This window comes from Melanostigma gelatinosum (genome assembly GCF_949748355.1).
Source record: "Melanostigma gelatinosum genome assembly, chromosome: 15".
Classification (NCBI taxonomy): Eukaryota; Metazoa; Chordata; class Actinopteri; order Perciformes; family Zoarcidae; genus Melanostigma; species Melanostigma gelatinosum.
The window spans coordinates 14465246-14485349 of NC_136648.1; the positions used below are offsets into that span (position 1 = coordinate 14465246).

The 20104-nt window shown below is 44.1% G+C and overlaps 3 protein-coding genes across 3 annotated transcripts in view; 2 read left to right on the top strand and 1 right to left on the bottom strand.

Annotated features, from left to right (window-relative positions):
- On the bottom strand, window positions 1-12898 carry aknad1 (AKNA domain containing 1; the record flags this gene model as incomplete). Its single annotated transcript, XM_079285894.1, has 23 exons — window positions 1-220; window positions 365-533; window positions 637-748; window positions 1091-1189; window positions 1310-1447; window positions 1587-1693; window positions 1932-2114; window positions 2643-2757; window positions 2855-3060; window positions 3188-3282; window positions 3430-3589; window positions 3910-4068; window positions 4365-4510; window positions 5507-5702; window positions 5803-5936; window positions 6088-6147; window positions 6228-6376; window positions 6909-7020; window positions 7107-7181; window positions 7328-8520; window positions 8974-9195; window positions 12660-12773; window positions 12883-12898. The coding sequence occupies 23 exons, from the start codon at window positions 12896-12898 to the stop codon at window positions 23-25; spliced, it is 4158 nt and encodes a 1385-aa protein (XP_079142020.1). The 3' UTR covers window positions 1-22.
- The window catches only part of gpsm2 (G protein signaling modulator 2), a 23948-nt gene continuing 14220 nt past the window's right edge, over window positions 10377-20104 (top strand). Inside the window, exons 1-2 of the mRNA XM_079285017.1 lie at window positions 10377-10551; window positions 11395-11433. The gene's annotated coding sequence lies outside the window, so the exon portion shown is untranslated. The remainder of the gene's footprint in view (window positions 10552-11394; window positions 11434-20104) is intronic.
- Window positions 13563-20089, top strand: LOC306789828 (uncharacterized protein; the record flags this gene model as incomplete). The annotated part of the gene is made up of 2 exons (XM_079285895.1): window positions 13563-14536; window positions 17607-20089. The coding sequence occupies exon 2, from the start codon at window positions 17618-17620 to the stop codon at window positions 20087-20089; it is 2472 nt and encodes an 823-aa protein (XP_079142021.1). The 5' UTR covers window positions 13563-14536; window positions 17607-17617.

The following is a 20104-nucleotide window of genomic DNA, read 5'->3' on the forward strand; positions in this document are numbered from 1 at the left end:
ACAGTGAATGGCAGATCCATGACTACAGAGTAAACTGATCTGCACTCTGCTTGTGATAATGGTGTTTCCTGCCCTCTTGTGGCTGCACACTGTGCACTCTCCTGTGAGGATGAGCCTCAGCCAGGTCAACTGACAGTCTCTTGGCCATTCGGGCGGTGGTCCTCTTCATGCTACGGGCCACCTCGATGGCCTGGTCTAGAGTCCTGTTCATTTCCGACTCCTAGAAAACAGTTCCCAAACTTTCCAATGAGCTAACCGTGAAAACATTTCACAGCAACGCCACACGTCTTGTATACAGGGAGGATCTTTTAAGATGTCAGAATAGTCAGCAGACACGTAGGCGAAGAGGTGAAACACATCTCACCGTGGTCCCTCTGCGTCTGCCTGTCCTGCTGCCAGTCTTTGAGGGCACTGATGCTGGAGACGGTGTCCGCTGGAAGTACACATTACTGGGCAGGAGAGCCGTGTCTGACTGGGTGGAGCGCTTTCTGTGATGGGACATGGACCGCAGAGGCGGCTCCCTCACTTTATAGCTGGATTTGAGGACAGATATTCCTACTTGAACAGAACTATAAAATCGAATAACACTGCGTGTGTCTGCTTTCAGTAAGTGGTGTGTTTGTGTCACGCGCTTACCTTGCAGGCAGGCTGCTGGAGGAGCCGTAGCTGACCTGGAGAAGAGGCTTCTGAAGAGATGAAGAGGTGAAGAGAGACCATCTCTCTTTGGAGTTAAAACTCTCCATGACAGCTGGTGATCGGGGAAACATCAGAAGCACTACAGCGGCTATACCAACACAATACTGCACATATTTACACCCCTAGATTTTGTTTTGACGTTACAAGGAAGGACATTTATGATGATTATGATGATGATAATGATTCTGATGACAATTTCTTGTCTCTGCCCTTTATGAACACATTACTTTTGTGCTTTTCTAGTATGAGCTCTGAAACCAATTAGTCTATGATGGAAAAATAAAATTTAAATCATATTTATGTATATATAGTATATATATATTGGACAATAGTCTTTGTTTTTTTAAACACAATGACACCGACATGAGAAACATTAGATGATACAATCACTTACTTTGTGGTCCCTGCTTAGCGTGGCTGTCAGAAGCCTTTCCTCCTTTTAAAATGAAGTTGGTCAGACCAGATGTTTTCACTAAGTCATTTCCCTCTGACCCTGAAGGAGCATAACACACGGTATTGGATATAACAACCCTGTGTAAATTATATACATAATAAGAAATTCAGAAACAAATGGGGTATGTACTGAACTGTACAAACCAGCTGTGGCTCTGACCTCTGTTGGACTGCAGCGCCTCGTGAAGTTTATATTGAAACTCCGGTGCGGAGCGCACACTGCCTCTCCTGCTCTCTACAGGTGAATGGTGGAACTGCACCATGATCTCAGACCCAGCTGTGTCACCGCTGTCTGTACCTGAAGAGCGGATGATCAACACCATAGCAGGCGATGGAAGGAATATACGCACACAAACACACGTATACAGATGTTGAGACACACGTTGAGACGTGGAGTGTATTGCTGTAATTGGCTTGTTGGTGTTTTGTGGTGGAACCTTTGCTCTTGCTGGGGTCCATGTCTGAAGAGATCCAGTCCTCTATCCTCACCTGACTGGAACTGAGATTGCTCACATTCTGTGTGCTACTCGATGGCTTCCACACACTAGACGTTAGAATAAAAAGTGTCAGAATAACGACTGTATAATGAATAAATGGTAAGAACGTGACGAGACTACCTCGGACCTTCATCTGATATTGAGCATCTGTATATCTCATGGACGCTTTTTACTGTATGTGCGGTTGTCTGGTTTTTATCCAACAATTAGTAAATATCAACCAAATGTTGCATCAATACACCCCAACAATGGCCATTATACCAGCCTACAGGATCAGCGCCACACCTGTTGCAGTCTGATCTGTGGTGGGTCCGCGGTCTGGTTTTCGACTTGCGCTCCTGGCGCTCCTGTCTGTATTTGGAGGTGAGATAGTCCATCTTCTGTGATAGGTGAGGCAGCTGGGCCAAGCCCTCCTCCAGGTCCTTCTTCAGCCGGGATACCTCTGACTGCAAGGCCTGGATAGCCTCACTAAACACACACACACATGTACAGATGTTCACAGTGTAAATAGGCCGTGTCTGCAAGCGAGTGTGGCTTTTCCTGAACTCTGGCAGCTGAGTCTCATCATCGAATCAACTGCTGCAGCTTAACAACCCTGGCTTTCCTCACAGTCTTGGCCCGATCGTTACGTCTACTACTGTGGTAGCCATGTTCTCAAGCCTTAGAGGTGTTTTTTGAGTTTAAACTCTGTTTCCTTGTGCTCAGATGAATCGCTGCCTGGCAGCCTACTGTTCTGGATTCTCAGTCTCCTGCCTACCTGCTTACTCTCTTCCTGTCAATCAAGCCACTGGATCGGCCCCAAGAACACTCAACCTCTGCCTAGCCTATCTGCCGATATCGCCATTCTAAAAACCAAGTTTGCAATAAACCTTTCAACCTGCTTGCAGAGTCTGTGTGGTGCGTTTTGGGTTTCACTCAATACCGAACATAACATAAAGTTCTAATTTTCAGCAGTTGCAGCGGTGAACCACCAACACTAGCAGCTCCTCAGCATACCTATTACACGAGCAGGAGTACAGTGGGCTGCCTCTCTCTTCTGTATCCATGGCAGTGCTGAGTACGGGTTCAGATACGTGGTGATAGAGCCGGGCAGGCAGGCTGCGTTCAGCTCCTGTGTGGTCAGTGGTTTGGAAGTGTTCATTATTGCAGTAAGGACCAGATAAGATGAGACGAAAAGAGAACTTCACAATGCGGGCAGATTAGCTCACCCTGCAGCCTGACTGAAGGCTCCATCGTGGTGCTCTCCACCCACCGCTCCACATCTGCTGCTGCACCAGGGGACTGTGTTTGGACAGATGTGTAGGGACTGGCCCATCGCTGGCTGGTGAGTGAGGCTGAATGGATGGCTGTCTGCAGGTTGGAGCAGGAGCCTTCACTGTCTGAGCGACTTAAACCATCATTCTGGGACGGCCCACTGTAGATGGGAGGATCAAACTTGAGTTATTGTCAAAGTAATATGTAGATTGTGACTGTGCATCAACGGGAGCTCATTTTATTAAATACGTATGTATTTTATTGTTGCTGTGTTTATGGCTTTGTACCTTTCTGTGAGCAGATTTGGTTGAAACGGCCCAGAGGCTGATTGATTCAAGTAGGAGCTCCCAAATCCACTGTCGGTCTCTGGACTCACAATCCTCTGCTCCCCAGAAGACCCAACAACAGTTAAAATATGGCAGTCTATGCATCCTCTACACCAGTGTAACCTAAACACCATCCAAGAAAACCTGTTGCACAACAAACATCAGACTGAAGTTGTCAAACAAACCAACTATCTGTGACTGACCTGTGATACAGATGAGGTGTTGAGAGGAGGCTCTAAGAGAATGTGGCTGTCTGAGTCTCTGGGTGCATCAGCTGACGACGAGACCTCCACAGCCAGACTCACACAATCCCCCAGATCACATTCCCCCACTGGGTTCAAGACACTATCCGGGGTGCTACGCCTGCAGCAACAAGTGAGACATTTAGATATTTAGAGTCTGTGGAGTGGAGTTGGGGAAGGGTGAACAGTATGACATGGAAAGCATTGCATGTAAAGCTAACTATTCTTTGGAGAGTGCTGCAGCTGTTCCCTATTTCTAGGTTAACAATACAACAATACATGCTGTCCAGTATGCAAACGTAGCTCATTTACTCTGTGACAAGACGGATTACTTTAATGAGTCATGCATTATTTAAGAACAAAGCAGTACAGAGAAAACCACAAACAGAGAGTCATAGCTCTTTTATACTGTCAGGTAGAGTTTAATATCACATCACTGACCTGTCGCATGTCCACTCCCTCTGTCTTGCGGATGAGCTGCCTCTGCTCAAGTACGCTAAGATGTTGCTGCGGTCTATCACCTCTGACGAGACAGAGCTCCTCTCATCTTCAGCTTCCGTTGTCGGGATTTCCAGTCCGTCCGGGGAGCCCAGTGAGCTCCTGAAGCAGGACAGAGAAGAACACAGAGACACTCGGTGGAACCTAACACCAACACCGCACCTGAAACACTATCTGCCCATGGTAAGGCTGAGAGAGCGTGCCTATTATCTGAGCACAAACACACATGCAAGCACCACTCAACACATCAATAGGTAGACACCATAGTGACAGTGATACATGCACAACAGTGGAGTATTATTTCAATTTTCTTTATGAAAATAACACAAGTGCCTGTTTGACTACATCATTCACGCTATTATAATATTGTTGGACTTTAAAATATTTTTTACAAGTACCTTGAATGGCAGCAGCTGTGTCCAGTATTTTTCAGTAAAGAGTCAGTTGTTATACGTTCACTGCTTTGCTGGAAACCCTCATCTCCATGGACTCCACTGGCCTCCTCGACTTCCTCCTCTTTTTCTTCCTCTTTCTGTGTCTCCATCTTATAACCCACAGTGGAAAAACCCATACAGAGAGAGACCCATATGGAGAGACCCATACAGATAATTTGCTGTTAGTGTTGTCTAACACAGACACACGCTCAGTATTTCTTCCCGGGGAGAATTTATCACAATTGAATGTGCAGGTTGTGGATGCTACAAATGTGCTTCTACTCGTCAGCAGAGAGCAGGCTGCACACAGGCTGGAATATATACAACTAGAAAAGGCCGGATGCTGCCAAGCTGACTCTATGCTGGCTTTAAAAGTTAAATAATACCAATAATGTATGAAAGATGTGGAAATTTCAAGGTTTGTTGAAAAGCTAACAATACACTGAATTACTGGCTGACATTTGTAAGAAGAAGGTGAAGTAGTGGGAATAGTTTGAAAAGTGGGAATGGTTGTAATCCGTATGAATGTCATAAAATAGTAATACCTATAATGTATTAAAGATGTGGAATATTTTTATTTGTTGTTGAAAAGCTGACGCTAGACTGCATTACTTGCTGTTATATGATGAAGAAGGTGAGGTAGAGGGACTAGTTTGAAAAGTGGGAAAGGGTTAAATTCTCAAGAATGTCATTACAAATTGTATTACCACATTATTTCCTGTTGACATACAGTTACCTTCTGGGGCTTTTCATTTAAAAAAAAAAAACTCGTTCCATTCCTAGTTTTCTGTCAACACACAGTGAGAGTTGGGGGCTTTATTTTGAAAAACAAGCCTCATCCTAAGCTTCCTGTTAAGATACAGTTCCTTTTTGGGACTTTTATTTTGAAGGTAACATATTGTGGGAAAGGGAGCAGGTTAAAGATAATGTTTTGAGAAGATTTTAAAGCTCGCCTCCACTCTTACTCTTGGGTCCCCCACACAAGCTCTGAACATTCCATGTAAAAAGGCGAGATAAGAACAAGAAAGATTTAGAGGAACGTAGCTTGTGAACGGTTCCAGCGTTCACAACCTACGAGGCAGCAAGTCTGTCTGTGAGTTGGTTACCTCATGCAAGGATGATGGTGGAGGTGAGGGTGTGGGCATGCAGAGAGGACTGGGCGTCATTAGCAGCATCTCTTTCATGGATGTGGGAGTGGAGGATGAATGGGGCGGAGAAATCTGCTCACGCACATTTTTGTCGATCATCTCCTTTATGTCCTCAAGGTTCATCCCTATCCTGAATATGTCTCCCTCCACCAGCCTGCACACGGTTTAACATACACAAAACACACACGCAAGAATGAAAGCATTGACATGATACTGGCACGTTCACACTGGTGAAATGGCGGGGTCTCTTTAACCTGTTTGGGTCAAAGATGCCTGTTTTCCTGGACAGGCCCATGTAGTTTTGCATCTCCAGAGCTCTGTGCTGTTCCTTCTTACTGATGTACTCTCTTTGCAGCTGGTCCTGAGCCTCCATTATGCTCCTCAACATCTGACAATGGACATATTTTACATTCGTGGACATGCAGAAGTGCACAATGTAAATTAGAATGCACCTCAAAAACACAAAATTGTGATGTCCTATATTTCCATATTCGGTGCATCTCTTAAAGAACTACAAATAGGAAGTAAACGATACTTACCATTTGTTGTTCTGCTGTGCTCACTGACATGATGCTCACACTCAATTGAAATCCTTCCACCTGAATAGAAGAAGGTTCATACATGCTTTTGTGCATTTAAGGGTTTGAATATTAATATCCCGGCACATCTTCAAACTTACCTTCTGCATGAACTGGCTGATGATGTCTTTCAGCTCTGCAGTCATTCTTTCACCATCACCGGGACCCTCCTCAGGCTGCCTGATGGATGTTGTGTTCATCACCTGATTGTTGCTCTGGGGGGTTGTTTCTTGTTTCTTGCCAAAGTTTTCTGAAAACAAAGTAAGACTGGAGTAACACAAACCGAACGTAGGCCATCAAACTATGAGCAATATGTCCTTGATGATGACTGTTTGATGAACTTCCAGATTTCCATCTCAACGAAGGAATTGGTAAAGATAATCAATAAAGGAATTAAATAATTATTTTTTTCTCTCTCCTCATCATTGCATTTGACGAAAGTACCGGTAAGCTAATATTTATTGTATACTTTCAGTGTATACATGCAAATTATTACAACTTACACATGATGCATCACAGTTACTGATGATCTTGTGATTTAAAGACGCAGAAATCAATCGTGAAATATTTTCGTGTGGTTCGGTTGTTCAGTTTACAGACATTGTTTTCCACTTAATTAAGATGCTCCAAAAGCCAAGAAAAGATGGCTGTCTAACTAGAATAGTTGTCACCTGACCCCATTTGTCTCTATGGAAACCAGTTGCACTTCACTGCGTAATTTGCAGGTGGCGAAGCAAAGCGCTGACCTGTCATAATATCAGATGTCGGACACAGAGACGTACCTGATGGGGGAAGGTGAGAAGCCACAGATCCAAGATGGCGTCCCTCAGCTAAGTTACCCTGATGATCATCATCACATGCTAAATAAAGCATCGGTTCTGAGGAGGGTTGAGCCTGTGAAAGGAGAGCCATCAACTTGTAACTTGCATTTAAAACATGACTCTGAAATTACTCTGAGATGAAGTTAACTCTTTACTTACGTTGGTTCCTAATCTCATTTGATCTATACGGTTCTCTGCTTCAGCATATTTGGTTAGTAATTTATCATATTCAGCCTCAGGAAGACATATGGAATGAGACAAATGTTAGTCCTGTCTACTATACGCAGCATTCATATATGTTGTTGTTTGAGGACTGACAAGCAAAGTGAAATCAAAAAGCTGTAGGTGCAGGTGCACTGTAAACCCTGAATGTTTTCTACCTGCAGGTGATGCACCAGTGCTGGAGCAGACTGTTTGTCCTCGTCTTTCAACATGTAGGGCTTCACTGAAGGCTGAACGGAATCCTCCAGGACTCTGTTGATCACCTCTAACATCATTGGAGAGGACTGGGCTCTGTGCATGCTGGTGGGGCACTGAGGAACAGGTCTGGCTGGTCCATTTGGAGTTTTGGGGATTTTTACCTTGGGAGCAATCTTGGAGAAGTCAGGGAGTGGGTAATGGACTTGGCCTTGACCATACTTCATGTCAATGAAGGACCTGGTGCGCACAAGTGGGACTCTCTGAACCCGTTCATCCTCTTCAGCCTTTTCCTGCTTCTCTGCCTCTACATCACTTGTATCCTCACTGCCCTGTTCTGAATGTAGCCTTGCAGAGCTCGATACAATGCTGACTGGAGCAATTTCCCTTTCTGCTTCTTCCTCTGAACTTGATTTTTTTCCTGATGCACTTCTCGCATCAGTCCTGTCACAGCAGAAACTCTGATTAATCTCAGAATTACAAGCAGGGCTGTCTGAGTGGTTGCTATTAATTGTTGTGCTGTTGTGTGTTGGAGCCCAGCTAAAAACAGTGTCATCCGCGCTCTCCAATAGGGACACCTCTGGCAGGGTCTCTGCCTCGATCGGCCTACAAGGCCGCAGCAGCTCCTCCTGGGAGAAGTGTCGCAGCAATATCTGGTCAATGTCTGAAGGACAAGGCCATGATGGGGCAACCTCACTCGGCTTGGGAGCATCGAAAAGATCGTCCCGTTTGGTGTTGGCATCCTCTCGTGACAAAGTCGCTGGTTTCTCGGCGTAACGCTCAGCAGAAACCAAGCGTTCAACAATATCATCTCGATCGCTTGTCTTGCATTCAAGCATACCAGCAACATCAGGACTTGAATGAACCGTTCCGCTTCCATCAGAGCTCATATTGCCCTCAAGGTTCGCCGTTTGGTTGAAGTAGGGGCTTCCTAGGTCAGCGTCGAAAGGTAGGTCATCCTGATCCTCGTCGCTAGTATCTTGCCCCGGGTCCTCGTGCTTTAAGGGAGGCTCATCTTGAATGGTGTTCGGTCTTTGGGCGGACACATGCAAGATGCTGCTATTGGTCTTGCTCTCTACCACTTTCTCACTCTGACTGCTGATGACAATACTGGACTCTGACGAGGTGACGTCCAAGGCTGACAGCTCCGTGCTCCCTGCAAATGAAATACCAAATTAGAGGGCAGCATAGAATCATGCAAAGGGGGCTTATCATGAAAAACTCATTTGGGTATCTGGAGTGACCAACCTTCAAACTGTAATACAAGACAATAGTCCGTTTTTTGTGGGCTGCCTGGATCAGAAACACTTGAGTTAACAAGCCAGATAGACTAATAGAAAACTAATTTATAATTTCAACATTCAAGCATATTAACGAAAGCTCCAAAGAATACAATAGATTTCCCTCATCACTGTTACCATTGACCAATTTAATTTCATTAACAAGACTACAATCCCCATGACCTGTTTTGAATCTGTGAGAAGAACTGCATCCTATTCTGCAATTCAAACTGGCCATGTGTTATAGCACTACATAGAATTATTCAGTGTGTGTAGTTCGGGTCAGATAAAACAAGCCAGTTCAACATGACGGTGACTTCTGGACTCACCACTGAGATGGATGCTTGCCTCGGAGGCAGCAGACTCTGCCTGCGACAGACGTAAGGCTAAAGAATTCTCCAAATCACTGAGGTGGAGACTTTCATCCTCACTTAGGTCGACAAAGATGCTCTGCTGAATGTACTTCTCCCAAAGCACAGTGGGCTTGTCCTCTACCTGGACATCCCCGTCTGATTCCTCCGCTTCTCCCTCCATGGACGCTTTGTCTTCACCTGTGGCAAGACAAGGGGCAAGAAAGCAGGATGGAGCACCTGCTCATCACTTAGCAACGCAACGTGTGAGCTGACAAAATCATATTCAAACAGTGTAGATGGCAGTTATTCGTATTATGTTTGGTGGTTCAACTATGACACATTTTTAATATTCTGTTTAGTAATACATCATATTTTATGAGATGACTTGTTTTTTATGTCGCCTATAGTAATAATCTATGAATACAGTAACTATAGCTGTCAGATGTGTGTAATGAAGTAATGAGTACAATGTTAATTCCAGTGTAGTTTAAGTTTAAAGTATCAGAAAATAGGAATACTCAACTAAGTAAAGTAAAGGTATCTTAAAACTATATTAAAGTACAGTAGCCTACTTGTTAAATGTACTTAGTTGGGTCTTTCTATCACTTGTGAGGGTGGCATGCATGACAAGAAACATCTACTACACTGCAGAGGCTGACAGTCAAAAAAGCTATTTCACATGTCAGTGTCTGTATTGTTATTGTATACTAAACTTTCAGTCTCATATTGTAACACTGAGGCGGTAACTTACTCGAGTTGTGAACCGGTCCTCCTGCACTGCGACATTAGTGTTGAGATCATCCGTTCCACCGCCATTGCTCTTGATCCTGACATCATCGTGCATCTAGCTGCACCATCTCTGCGTCTTTCTCTCTTGACATATGGTTTCTGCCTGGGACAGGTTTAGTGTTGTAGCATCATTAATAATGTAGCCTGCACGGCAGCGCTGAGCGTCTGGAGCCGGGCTGGCATCGTACAGGCGGAGTCTAGTTGCTGGGTAACCTCCACCAAAAGAACTACTGAAGAAATTCGTTTTTGTTAGCGAGCAAAACACGTTACGAATGACCAACCTCTGTATTTTAAGTATTTATTGAGTCTTTCGTAGGGTTTGAGTTAGGAGAGTGTTGCACCTTCACCTCATTACCGACACACAGCGGCCAAGTGGTCATTTGTGCTGACTTTGCAAGCAAAAGGGTGTTAAAATGTAACATAACGAAGTATGCTTGTCTGGCACTGACAGCCAGATGAAACGTGATGTATTTTCGAATCCATTGGTCCAATGACTGTCGTTCGGGGCGTGGCTACCTTTGAATATCGTCCCCTTATTGGCTACTTGGCGAAAACACACATCCATAGGATTTTGCTTCATTCTCATGGAAGTTAACTCGAAGTTTTCCAAAAGGATAATGTAGCGTTTAGGTTGCATGTACAGTTTGTCCCTAACTTCCAGACGTCTGTGTGTGTTTTTTTAAACCGACCTTGTGTTTTTATTCTTGTGAGAAAGTAAACAGAAGAAGAGGAGAATTCACCATTGTTCGAACTGGATCGTCTAACGTAAGTTTAGCTGCTAACATGCTAACTTGCTAGTCTTTATCTGGATGCGATACTGCAACCGGTGAGGGGTGAATGTATGCCTGACATTGTGGCTTCGAGCTGGTGTTAAACCTCTTACCCGTCACGAACGTATGGTGTTCACAATGCTCTCTTTCAAGCTTCCTCACTGAAGAGTTACGCTAAAAACCTTAATATTTACATTCATATGAAATGTCTATAAGAACCACAAACACATGATGCAGTATTTAAACCGTCCTATATGAATATAGTTAAAATAGTTGACATCATGATTGGTTTAACTCATGGTTTAACTGTACTTGTCTTACATTGTTATGTCTACTTTTAAACACTAATTGATATGGTAATTTATATGGTAATACACTGCTATAAAGTCATACACACACACTCACATCACCCAGACCTTTAGTGTGTGGCATGTAGTTTGTACACTCAGTTGTCAGTTTATTTGATACACATAGCTAAAAGTAATTTTTTGTTAAAAACAGAAAGGTGTGGATTCAAATGTATGCTCATCTAGGAGGCTGTAGTTTGAGGTGCTGTTGAAATGAATTATTATAGTGGGACGTGTTTCTCATATATGGTCTTCCCTCATTGAGTTGTTTATTAGGTTTACCTGGTTTTTGTACTGAATAAACCATCAGCTGAGTGTGTGTATATCACCCAGAGAACTAAATCACCAAGTATTCAGTTTACGTTTAATGTCACATACAATCTATATCATGGTGTCCATAATACTAAAATGTTCACACACTTTACCAAGTACCGCAACAACAGCATATTTAGGTGTAAGGTTATTCATGGTCACAACACTTTTCCTTGCAGGCTTCCCAGATTTCCTGTTCCTGTGAGGAAGACTTACCGGTCAGTATCCCTGTACTTATGCAGTTTGTTTCTTTCTTTTTGTTTTCGCTGGCTCATGCTGTAATGCATGAGTGGTGTTTCCATATTTAGATTTTGCTCTCAGTGGCAGCAGTAATTTTAGTGCATCAATGGGCCGTGAGCACAATGAAAATAGATCACATCTGCCGTGGGTGAAGTCATGTCCTATTTGTGACACGAGGAGTCAGTGATTACCTGCCGAGAAGCTGTCAATAAAAAAACAACCTCTTGTTTCCTTTGATCTTCCTGTTACACACTTTCTCGGGCTCACTGTAGCTTTGTGAGCAGGGCAGGTCTCTGGTAAACACAGCCAGTTGGCATACAATGGTGGAAAAGGCTGCACCAGCACTGGCACACATCAATTGGTGATTATAATACTGTGCAGGGACATGTACTGCACAGACTCCCAAAGCCGTGGGCTTTAGCTTGTGTTATTACTGTTCACGTTCACGGAGCGACAGGAAGTCTAGGCTGGGCTCAGTGATGCTTTAATTCCCTTTTCTTTTTATGTTCAGGACGGGTTGATGAAAACACAAGAACTCCAAACAAATTGCAGGCCCTAAACTGTAAAATGTCTCCTCAATCTATAACATGCAATGCCATTTATGTGCCAGTGTTTTCAAATATACACACTGTTTGTTTGCCTTCCTTGTCTTTTAGCATAGAGAATTGACCCAGTTTGCAAATTGCAGTGATCTGCTCCCATTCTGTCTGTGTCAGGAGGGGCTGACGGGTTAAATCTGGGGGACAAATGGGTGTGGCTAATATGATGGAAAAATTAGGTAATGGTTGACTCTGGTCTTTACTTGGTGCATTCTATCTTATCCATGTAGCTTGCTTATCGCTGTCCTTTCCTTTGGTGGAAGTAGCATTACGCACAGCAGAGTTCTTGTTTTGCTTCTCTCAAGAGCTTCACTTCTAATTTAGTGAGCTTTTTCTTGATAAATCATGCAACAGGTTGCTGGTTTCTCTTTCTTTCCAGCAACTACCTCTTCTTTGCATTTGCACACTCTGATTATACTTTTCCTGCCATGTCTGCTTGCATAAGTTGCATTCTGTGGCGTCCATAGCTTGCTGGGCTTTAGAGCACAACGCATCTTCAAGCCTGGATGAGTTGAGTCACCGTCTTTTGATTGACAGCTTGCCCGTGTTGACCCCCCCCCTCCCCTCCCCTCCCCCTCCCCTCCCATCCATTCACGCTCTCTCACTCTCCGCCTGCCCCGCTTGTGCTTGCTGCCGTTTGGGTAGGTGTTGCCATGGCACCGTGTGGCCAGAATGAGGCTTCACGTTCAGCATCCTTGTGTTGTCTTCACAGAGGGCCGCTGGTGAGATTGAGGTGCAGTGACGCGAAAACACACAAGTGCACGAACGCAGCCGTGTGGACTGCCGCTCAGGACTCTGCAGCTTCTGTCTAAACACTCGTGGGGTTACCTTCCCCTGTCAACATTCGGCAGACGGACGGTCACAGACTTTGGCCACATTTCGTGACTCCTCGTGTGGTTTACCTCCTCTTTTCCAACTCCCTTTAACCAAAGATTTTTTCTTCTTCTTGGCTCTTTTTGTTGTTTTTTAATCCCAACCATTTTTGGGAACGAAACTGGGATTTTCCTTCATATTATGCACATCAATGGATACCAGTGGCTCAGTGGTTAGCATGGGGAATGAGGAGCAGTCCTTTCATGTCCGCTACAGGTAGGAACACTTCCTCTCTCAGCTGAGGTATGGTAGTAGAGAACATTTCAAGATTTTGCTCTCCCTACTTAGTTTTAGAAGGGACTCTAAATTAATGAATTGTTGGTTAAGAGAAGACAAATCTCCTTATATTTGTAATTCCTTTAATGCTTGATGTGTCAGCGTCAGGTAATAAATTAGGTATTTATTTGGTGTTTCCTTGTTGATGAAGTGATGCTGACAGAATTGAAAATTGAGACCTTGGTTCAATTATAGAGCGTGAGGACTGTCTCGCGGTGCTTTTGTCAGTTTGTTGACTTAAAGGCAGGCGGTTTCCCAAAAAGCCATCAGCCAGCTGTCCATACACACCCGGGGAAAGAGCTCCGGCTGCAGGTGTGACTTGCTCCAGTTGTCTTCAATATTTAACGAGCCCTTGTTGATAAAATTAGCATATATACAGTTTTAATCAGCAATTAGCTCATATACAGCTTAATCAACAGCTAGTTTATATGCAGCTTTAAGTAGCAACTAGCTTATATACAGTTTATTCAACAGCTAGCTTATATACAGCTTAATCAGCAACTAGCTTATATATACAGTTTAATTAATCACTAGTATATTTGTAGTTTTAATAACCATTATCTTATGCAGCACTATTAACCACTTATACAGTGCTCACAACACAGCAAGGCCAGAGAGAAGCAGGTGAGAGGTTACTTATTTAACTGCGTCACATAAGAACAGGCAGCCATCTTTAGAGAAGATAAGGAAGACACAATAGACAGTGAGATTCAAGCGAGGGCCAACGCCCAGCTGAGCCCGGCTTTCTCCACACACTCTTTCCCAGGTCCTCTCGCCTCAAACTCTCACTCACACTGACGGAAACCAACGCCTATTGGGAGGGGCCAAAGGTGAATGGACATTCACGGCCTCCACCCAGGTGTCATAACGTACAAACGTGCCACGCCTGCATCTTTGACTTTGGCCAATGTGTAGCAAGGGGCGGACCCCATATATTAAGGATGATGCTGATGTGTTTAAGCGTGTCTTATGGTGGACCTCTGAGAGGGAAATCATTAGAGCCCATGCATGTTTAATTGTGTTGGCTGAATAACTTTGTTCGATAAATAAACCTATTGCTTTTGATTTAAACTATACGCCTCTGAGAGCTTCTGTTTCATTCTTAAACCTGCTCTAAAGTGTGAAAAACAGCTACAGCACATTTTTTCACAACAAAGTGGTGACCCCGACGTGATCTGATACGATACAGAGCTTCAGGTTAGAATGTTAACAGGCCTCTCCTTTTGATTCCAGATAACGGCGTAACACTCCCTTCGAGGCTGGGAACCCGATAATTGCCATCGGAGCGAAATTGCAGTCGGGGGGTCTGAGACGCACCGGTGCACATCTCAAGGTATGCAGAGACCTATTTAACTGAATTCTGCAACATTGTATTCATAGAAATATTCTAAAATGTGCTCAGACTGTCCGAACTGTAAGTATTTGCTTAGTATAGAATATGGTAAAGATTAAACACACAGCAACAGAGTTGTTATACAGCCATTTGGGGGTTTGTGAATATGTATGAATGTGCCCATCAGAAAACGTCAAATAACGGCGAGAAATGACGCATTTGTGATAGCGTAGATGTGAGGTGCTGTGAGCCGTGTAACGCATTTGCTCGCAGACACGCGCTCCACGCTGAACACTCAAATTCATGTTGCAAAAGGCGTGATTTCTAACGTACTTATGGGATGTTTTGGGCTACGAAGAAATTGCATAACATGACGGGGATATATGTATATGTCATTGATGTCATTGATAAACTGTATGGAGAAAACTGACTGCGGGATTCCCGTATTAAGAGCATCGAGTCTTCGGACATCAACTCGTGTGTAGCGATTCAGTAAAAAATAGTGTTACTCTGATTAGAGTTTCCTCGACGGAGTTTCTGGACGAGAGCACAGAAGTTGATTATATCGGTGTGTTGTTAATAACGGACGAGATTAATGAAAATGGCCAGAACGTGTACAGGTCCAGAGATGACCTAGGATAAAAAAGCAGTTAAATTGTATTATTTACGTTCTACCCTGATGGAGTAGTGGTTAAAATATCAGTCTTCGACGCGGTAGGTCCGGGATCAGCTCCCGGCTGTAACATTGTTTTTGACAAAAAGCAGCGGCCGTTGTGATGTATTAAAGAAGCAGAGCTCTTTGATATGTGTGTAAGATAGGGACAGAAATTATTATAATCTGACTGATTGTTTGCTGAAAAAGCATTTGTTTTTCATTTGTATCGTGGTCGAGAGATCAGCGGTACACAGTCTGTTTGATGAGATCGAGATAAAAGACAAATTGCTGTTACAATGCGTTTCTGATAAATGTGTGTCTAAAAAAAAAAAAAAAGAGTCAGTTCATCCGAAGGCCGTGCTTCTGACTGATTTACATTTAAAGAGACAGCCGTGTATGTTCTAATGTGTGTTCATTGTTTCACTGCATTTGTAAAAGTATTACTTACGTGCTAGACCGTATTTGTGAATTGTGCGCATTTCAAATTTGGTTTTAATTGGTGTTTACTGTGTTTGTTTGCTGAGAAGCAGTTGTCATTTGCGCAGGCGTCCAAGAGGTGTCTGTTTGTTTAGTTTGATAAAGTGGATTAGCTGTCACGGAATAGGGAAAGAATCCTTTATAATCTGACTGTTTTTTGGTTGCTAAAAAGCTGTTTGTCATTTGCGTTGTGATCGAACGATCAGTAGCGCTCCAGTCTGTTTGATGAGGTTGAGAAAAAAGCTTGCTGATGGAATGTGATGAGTGTGTAAAAAGAGCTGTACATCTCTTCTACAACTCCGTGTTTGTGACTGATTTATGCTTAAAGAGACGGCAGCGTGTGTTTTGATTATCTAGTAGGAATGCGGGTGACTCCGTGCTTGTGACTGATTTATGCTTATAGACACGGCAGCGTGTGTTTTGATTATCTAGTATGAATGCGGGTGACTATTTGCTGAGCTGTACGTTTTAACTTTTGTTTATTGGTTGACTGTGTTTCTAAAGATATTCCTTTACCGCATTGGTGATCTCTGCGCATTTAAAAATGGCAGTGTGTTGCAATTTTGTTTGAATGAAAGTGCATGTTTGAAGCGTACATAACCACGGCTGTGTATGGATTCGATTTCGTTTAAATGAGTGCGATTATTAGGAGCATATATGTAAGCGCTGAGACCTGGTTCAGAGTTTATGCTGTTTCTGAGTTTCTTTGTGCGTTAGAGACAGCCAGCTGAGGCCGTGCTTGGTGTTTGAAAATGTTGGTGTGTTGTTTCAAAGGTTGGTGTCCAGAGTAGGGAAAACACACATTATACACGACTGTTACATTCACACACACACATAAATCACTAGAATATGCTGAGAGACAGCTGAGGGCTAATATAAGTGTCAGTTTTACTGGCATAGTTAAATTTATTGGAAAATTGTGTTCCTTAGGGATCGTTAGCAAAGTGTAATGCGGAAACACAGCAGTCCAGGAATGCTACCAGAGAGAAAAAAAAAAAAAAAAGTTTTAAAAGCTAATACACAGCTTCTATTGTTCCAGCCAGACAGTCGCTAAAAGTATGAATATACAAGGTTAACAGCTGCTACAAATCTTCTATTCATTTAGTCAAGACTGGCGGTGGGAATATTAGGGAGGATTTGACTACTCCTGATAAAAAATACAGACGCGGCCTTGATTTGTGTCTACTTACAAAGACAGTTACAAAGACAGTTAGCGGAAGATATTTAAAAAGGTGGGGGCAAGGTTAACACTCTCTCTCTGCCTTATAAAATATTTAGTTACAAGCCATTGCTTGAGTAATTAAAACATAGCATTTCACACCTAGCAGGGGTATATAGGCAGATTTGTAAATAATATATATTCATACACTGTTAAATAATATGCGTAATACTTGTAATGCTTATATGCGGAGTTGTGAGGTCACTGTATGAAGGTTTAAAACGCCGAGAGAAGCACTCCGTCATTCTCTCGTACAACAGAATAAAGATCAGTGACCTCTGCACGGTAATGCTTGCTAAAACCATAAGATTATGGCTGAAAATTGCCACATTAGTATAATGGACGAGCTTTTGTGTCCATTCACACAGAGACTTCGAAATAACTCTATAACTGTACTGTTTTCGTCCTCTTCACCATAAAGTGTTAATAATAAAATAGATCATCATTTCACACACACACATATTACAGAGAAAAGCAGGTTTTAAGACATGCAGCAGTGTGAATGACATTGATTTGAGTTCAACCAGACACCAGGAAACTTGGGAGGAGCGTTGGCTCCCTCTGCTGGTGCTTTTGAAAAAAAAAAAAACATTTGTCCTGCATGTTGGCTTTTCTGTGGCCTATTCAAGAACTGCAACAGGAACAATGGACAGGAGTTTTTGGCTCCATCGTGTGGACATTTGGGAATACTGATTTCAGACTCTCATTGCATGTTACAGAAACACCCATCATGGCGGAGAAATTCTCCTCTTATCTGAGCATCTTGGAGAATGCTGTCCAGGAACAGAGCAGGATTAATGGACGAAGCAAACTTTGGCCAGTGGAACAACACGCCTACCAACGATTGATAAAAAGATGGAAAGATAAAGCCATTTGGGATGGAGAACGGCTGAATTGTTCCCCTTCAGAAGAGATGGTACAACAGATGAACAGGGAAGTGATGAGACACTGTGAAGAGAAGAAGAACGAATGGCAGGACAGAAATCCAAGATATCTAAACATGGGAAAAAGAACAGCAAGAAACAACGCAGCTGCAGAAAAAGGCGTCTGGCCTTATCTTAAACGGTGCTTCGATTTTGATAACAACAGGATGGGCAGCAAGCTGATTCTCACTGGAATCGAGAAGAGATGGATGGAGCGGGTTGGCAAAGAGCCATGGAACGCAATGGAGCTGGATGCTGAAGCAGCACGTTCACCACTAGAGGCCGCCAAACACAGCGGAGGCATGTTTCCGGCCCTAACACCCTCATCCACTGCCCCTCCCTCATATGCCGACAACCCATTCACCCCTATCGACAATGACAAGCCCAAGCATGAACAAAGCAACCTGTATCCTGACCTGCCACCGCAACACAAAGACATGCATGAACATGAACAAAGCCAACTGCACCCGGATCTCCCACCTCCCCCTCCCGATTATGTGCCCACAAATAACCCTTTCATTCAGGCTCCAGTAAGACCAGTATCAAAGGGGTTCCTGAAAGGCATCTTCGCAGTAGATGAAGGAGAGCTGCAGATACCTGTCTCAGTAGAGGAAAAAGAGAGAAGAAAAAGAGCGAAGCAAGTTGAGAAGACTGTGGGATACCTGATGACTCAACTGAGCGCCCTAGGGCTGCGAAACACACCCGGACCTGAAACTACACCTACACTAATTGTCGACGCACACAATGAGCCACGCTTCGATGCTTTCGAATCGACTGCCCCACTCGAAACTCGGCACAGAGTGAGCAACTCAATCAGAGACCGTTACCAACACAGACAAGAAGACGAAACACAAGAGGATATTCAAATCCTGGAACAACAACTGGAGGAGCTCGAACAGCTGGAAAAAGCCCATGCAGCAACAGGCTATACGCCTTACATGGAGGCTAGTGGATATGCTATACCACAAGCGGACCTGTGGGTTCCTGGTACAGAGGAAGAGAAGGAGCTGATCGAACTAGCTGCACAGCCAGCCAACGAACACAAATGGCCACAAACACATGAAGTACAGAGGCTAACGCTAAATGGAAATTTCACCGGATATGCCACAGCCCCATCAACAACGCGCAGTGGACAACAATATGGGCCTAACTCACGTCAGATGCCACTCAGACCAGCTCCAACAGCTGCAGCCCCTCACCAGATGGCATTTATTCCCTTCTCTTTCATGGACATGTCAACACTGCTGACTGCCCTTCCTTCACTGTCCTCAGGAGCAGAGCCATGGCTAGAAGAGCTAGATAAATATACAAAGTCCCACAAACTGGCACTTGGTGACTACAGAGGCCTGCTGGCCAGAGCATCTGACCCACACACACTGAAAAAGCTTGAAGCCGTAGCAGGAACCACAAACGCGCCTGACCCCACGCCCATAGGCGGTGTCAGGCTGTTACTACATCAGGCCTTAAGAAGAGAGTACCCCACCCCAACAGACCACAGCCAAATGTCAACCTTCATGGCCAAGCCTGGGGAGCCTGCTGCAGATCTCCTAGCTCGCGCTGAGCAAGTATGGAGAACAACATTTAGAGAATCCCCAGATGCATCTCAGACATCAATGGCACTCTGGAGAAGCATGGTGACCAAAGGATTGCCTGCAAAGGTAAGAGAGGCGATTGAAAACACTGTGGCCATCGCCTCCTTCACTCAATCTGCATGGAGAGAACATGTACTGCATCACTATGATAAACACAGAACAGCTGCAGAAGCATCAGATGTGGAGCTCAAGGCACTGCAAGTGGCACTGATGAAGAGACAGCTGTCTGACCTGGACACGGCCCAAAAGATTGCAAAGGACAAAAAGAAGCAGATGGCTCAACTGGAACCACTAGCAGCACAAGTGGTCCCTGTAATGGTGCAGCAACCATGGCAACAAAACCAAAGAGGAGGACAAAGAGGAGGTGATCAAGGGGGTGGCCAAGGAGGCACTTTCTACTGCTACACCTGTGGAAAACCAGGCCACTACTCACGTAACTGTCACACACGTGACCTGTCACATCAACAAGGCCCAACACGTGGAAGAGGAAGAGGACCCAGAGGAAGAGGAAATTATCAGAGAGGAAGAGGAGGCTTTCAGGATCCACGAAACCAGAATCAAGCTGGACAGCCATACCAGGCGCCACTAGGAGGCACTGAGCAATGGCCGCAAAATGATCCCAGCTCCGGAGAAAATGTCAACCAGGCACTACAAGCTCAGTGGGCGAATAACTATTATCCCTACTAGGACACCCCACAACCA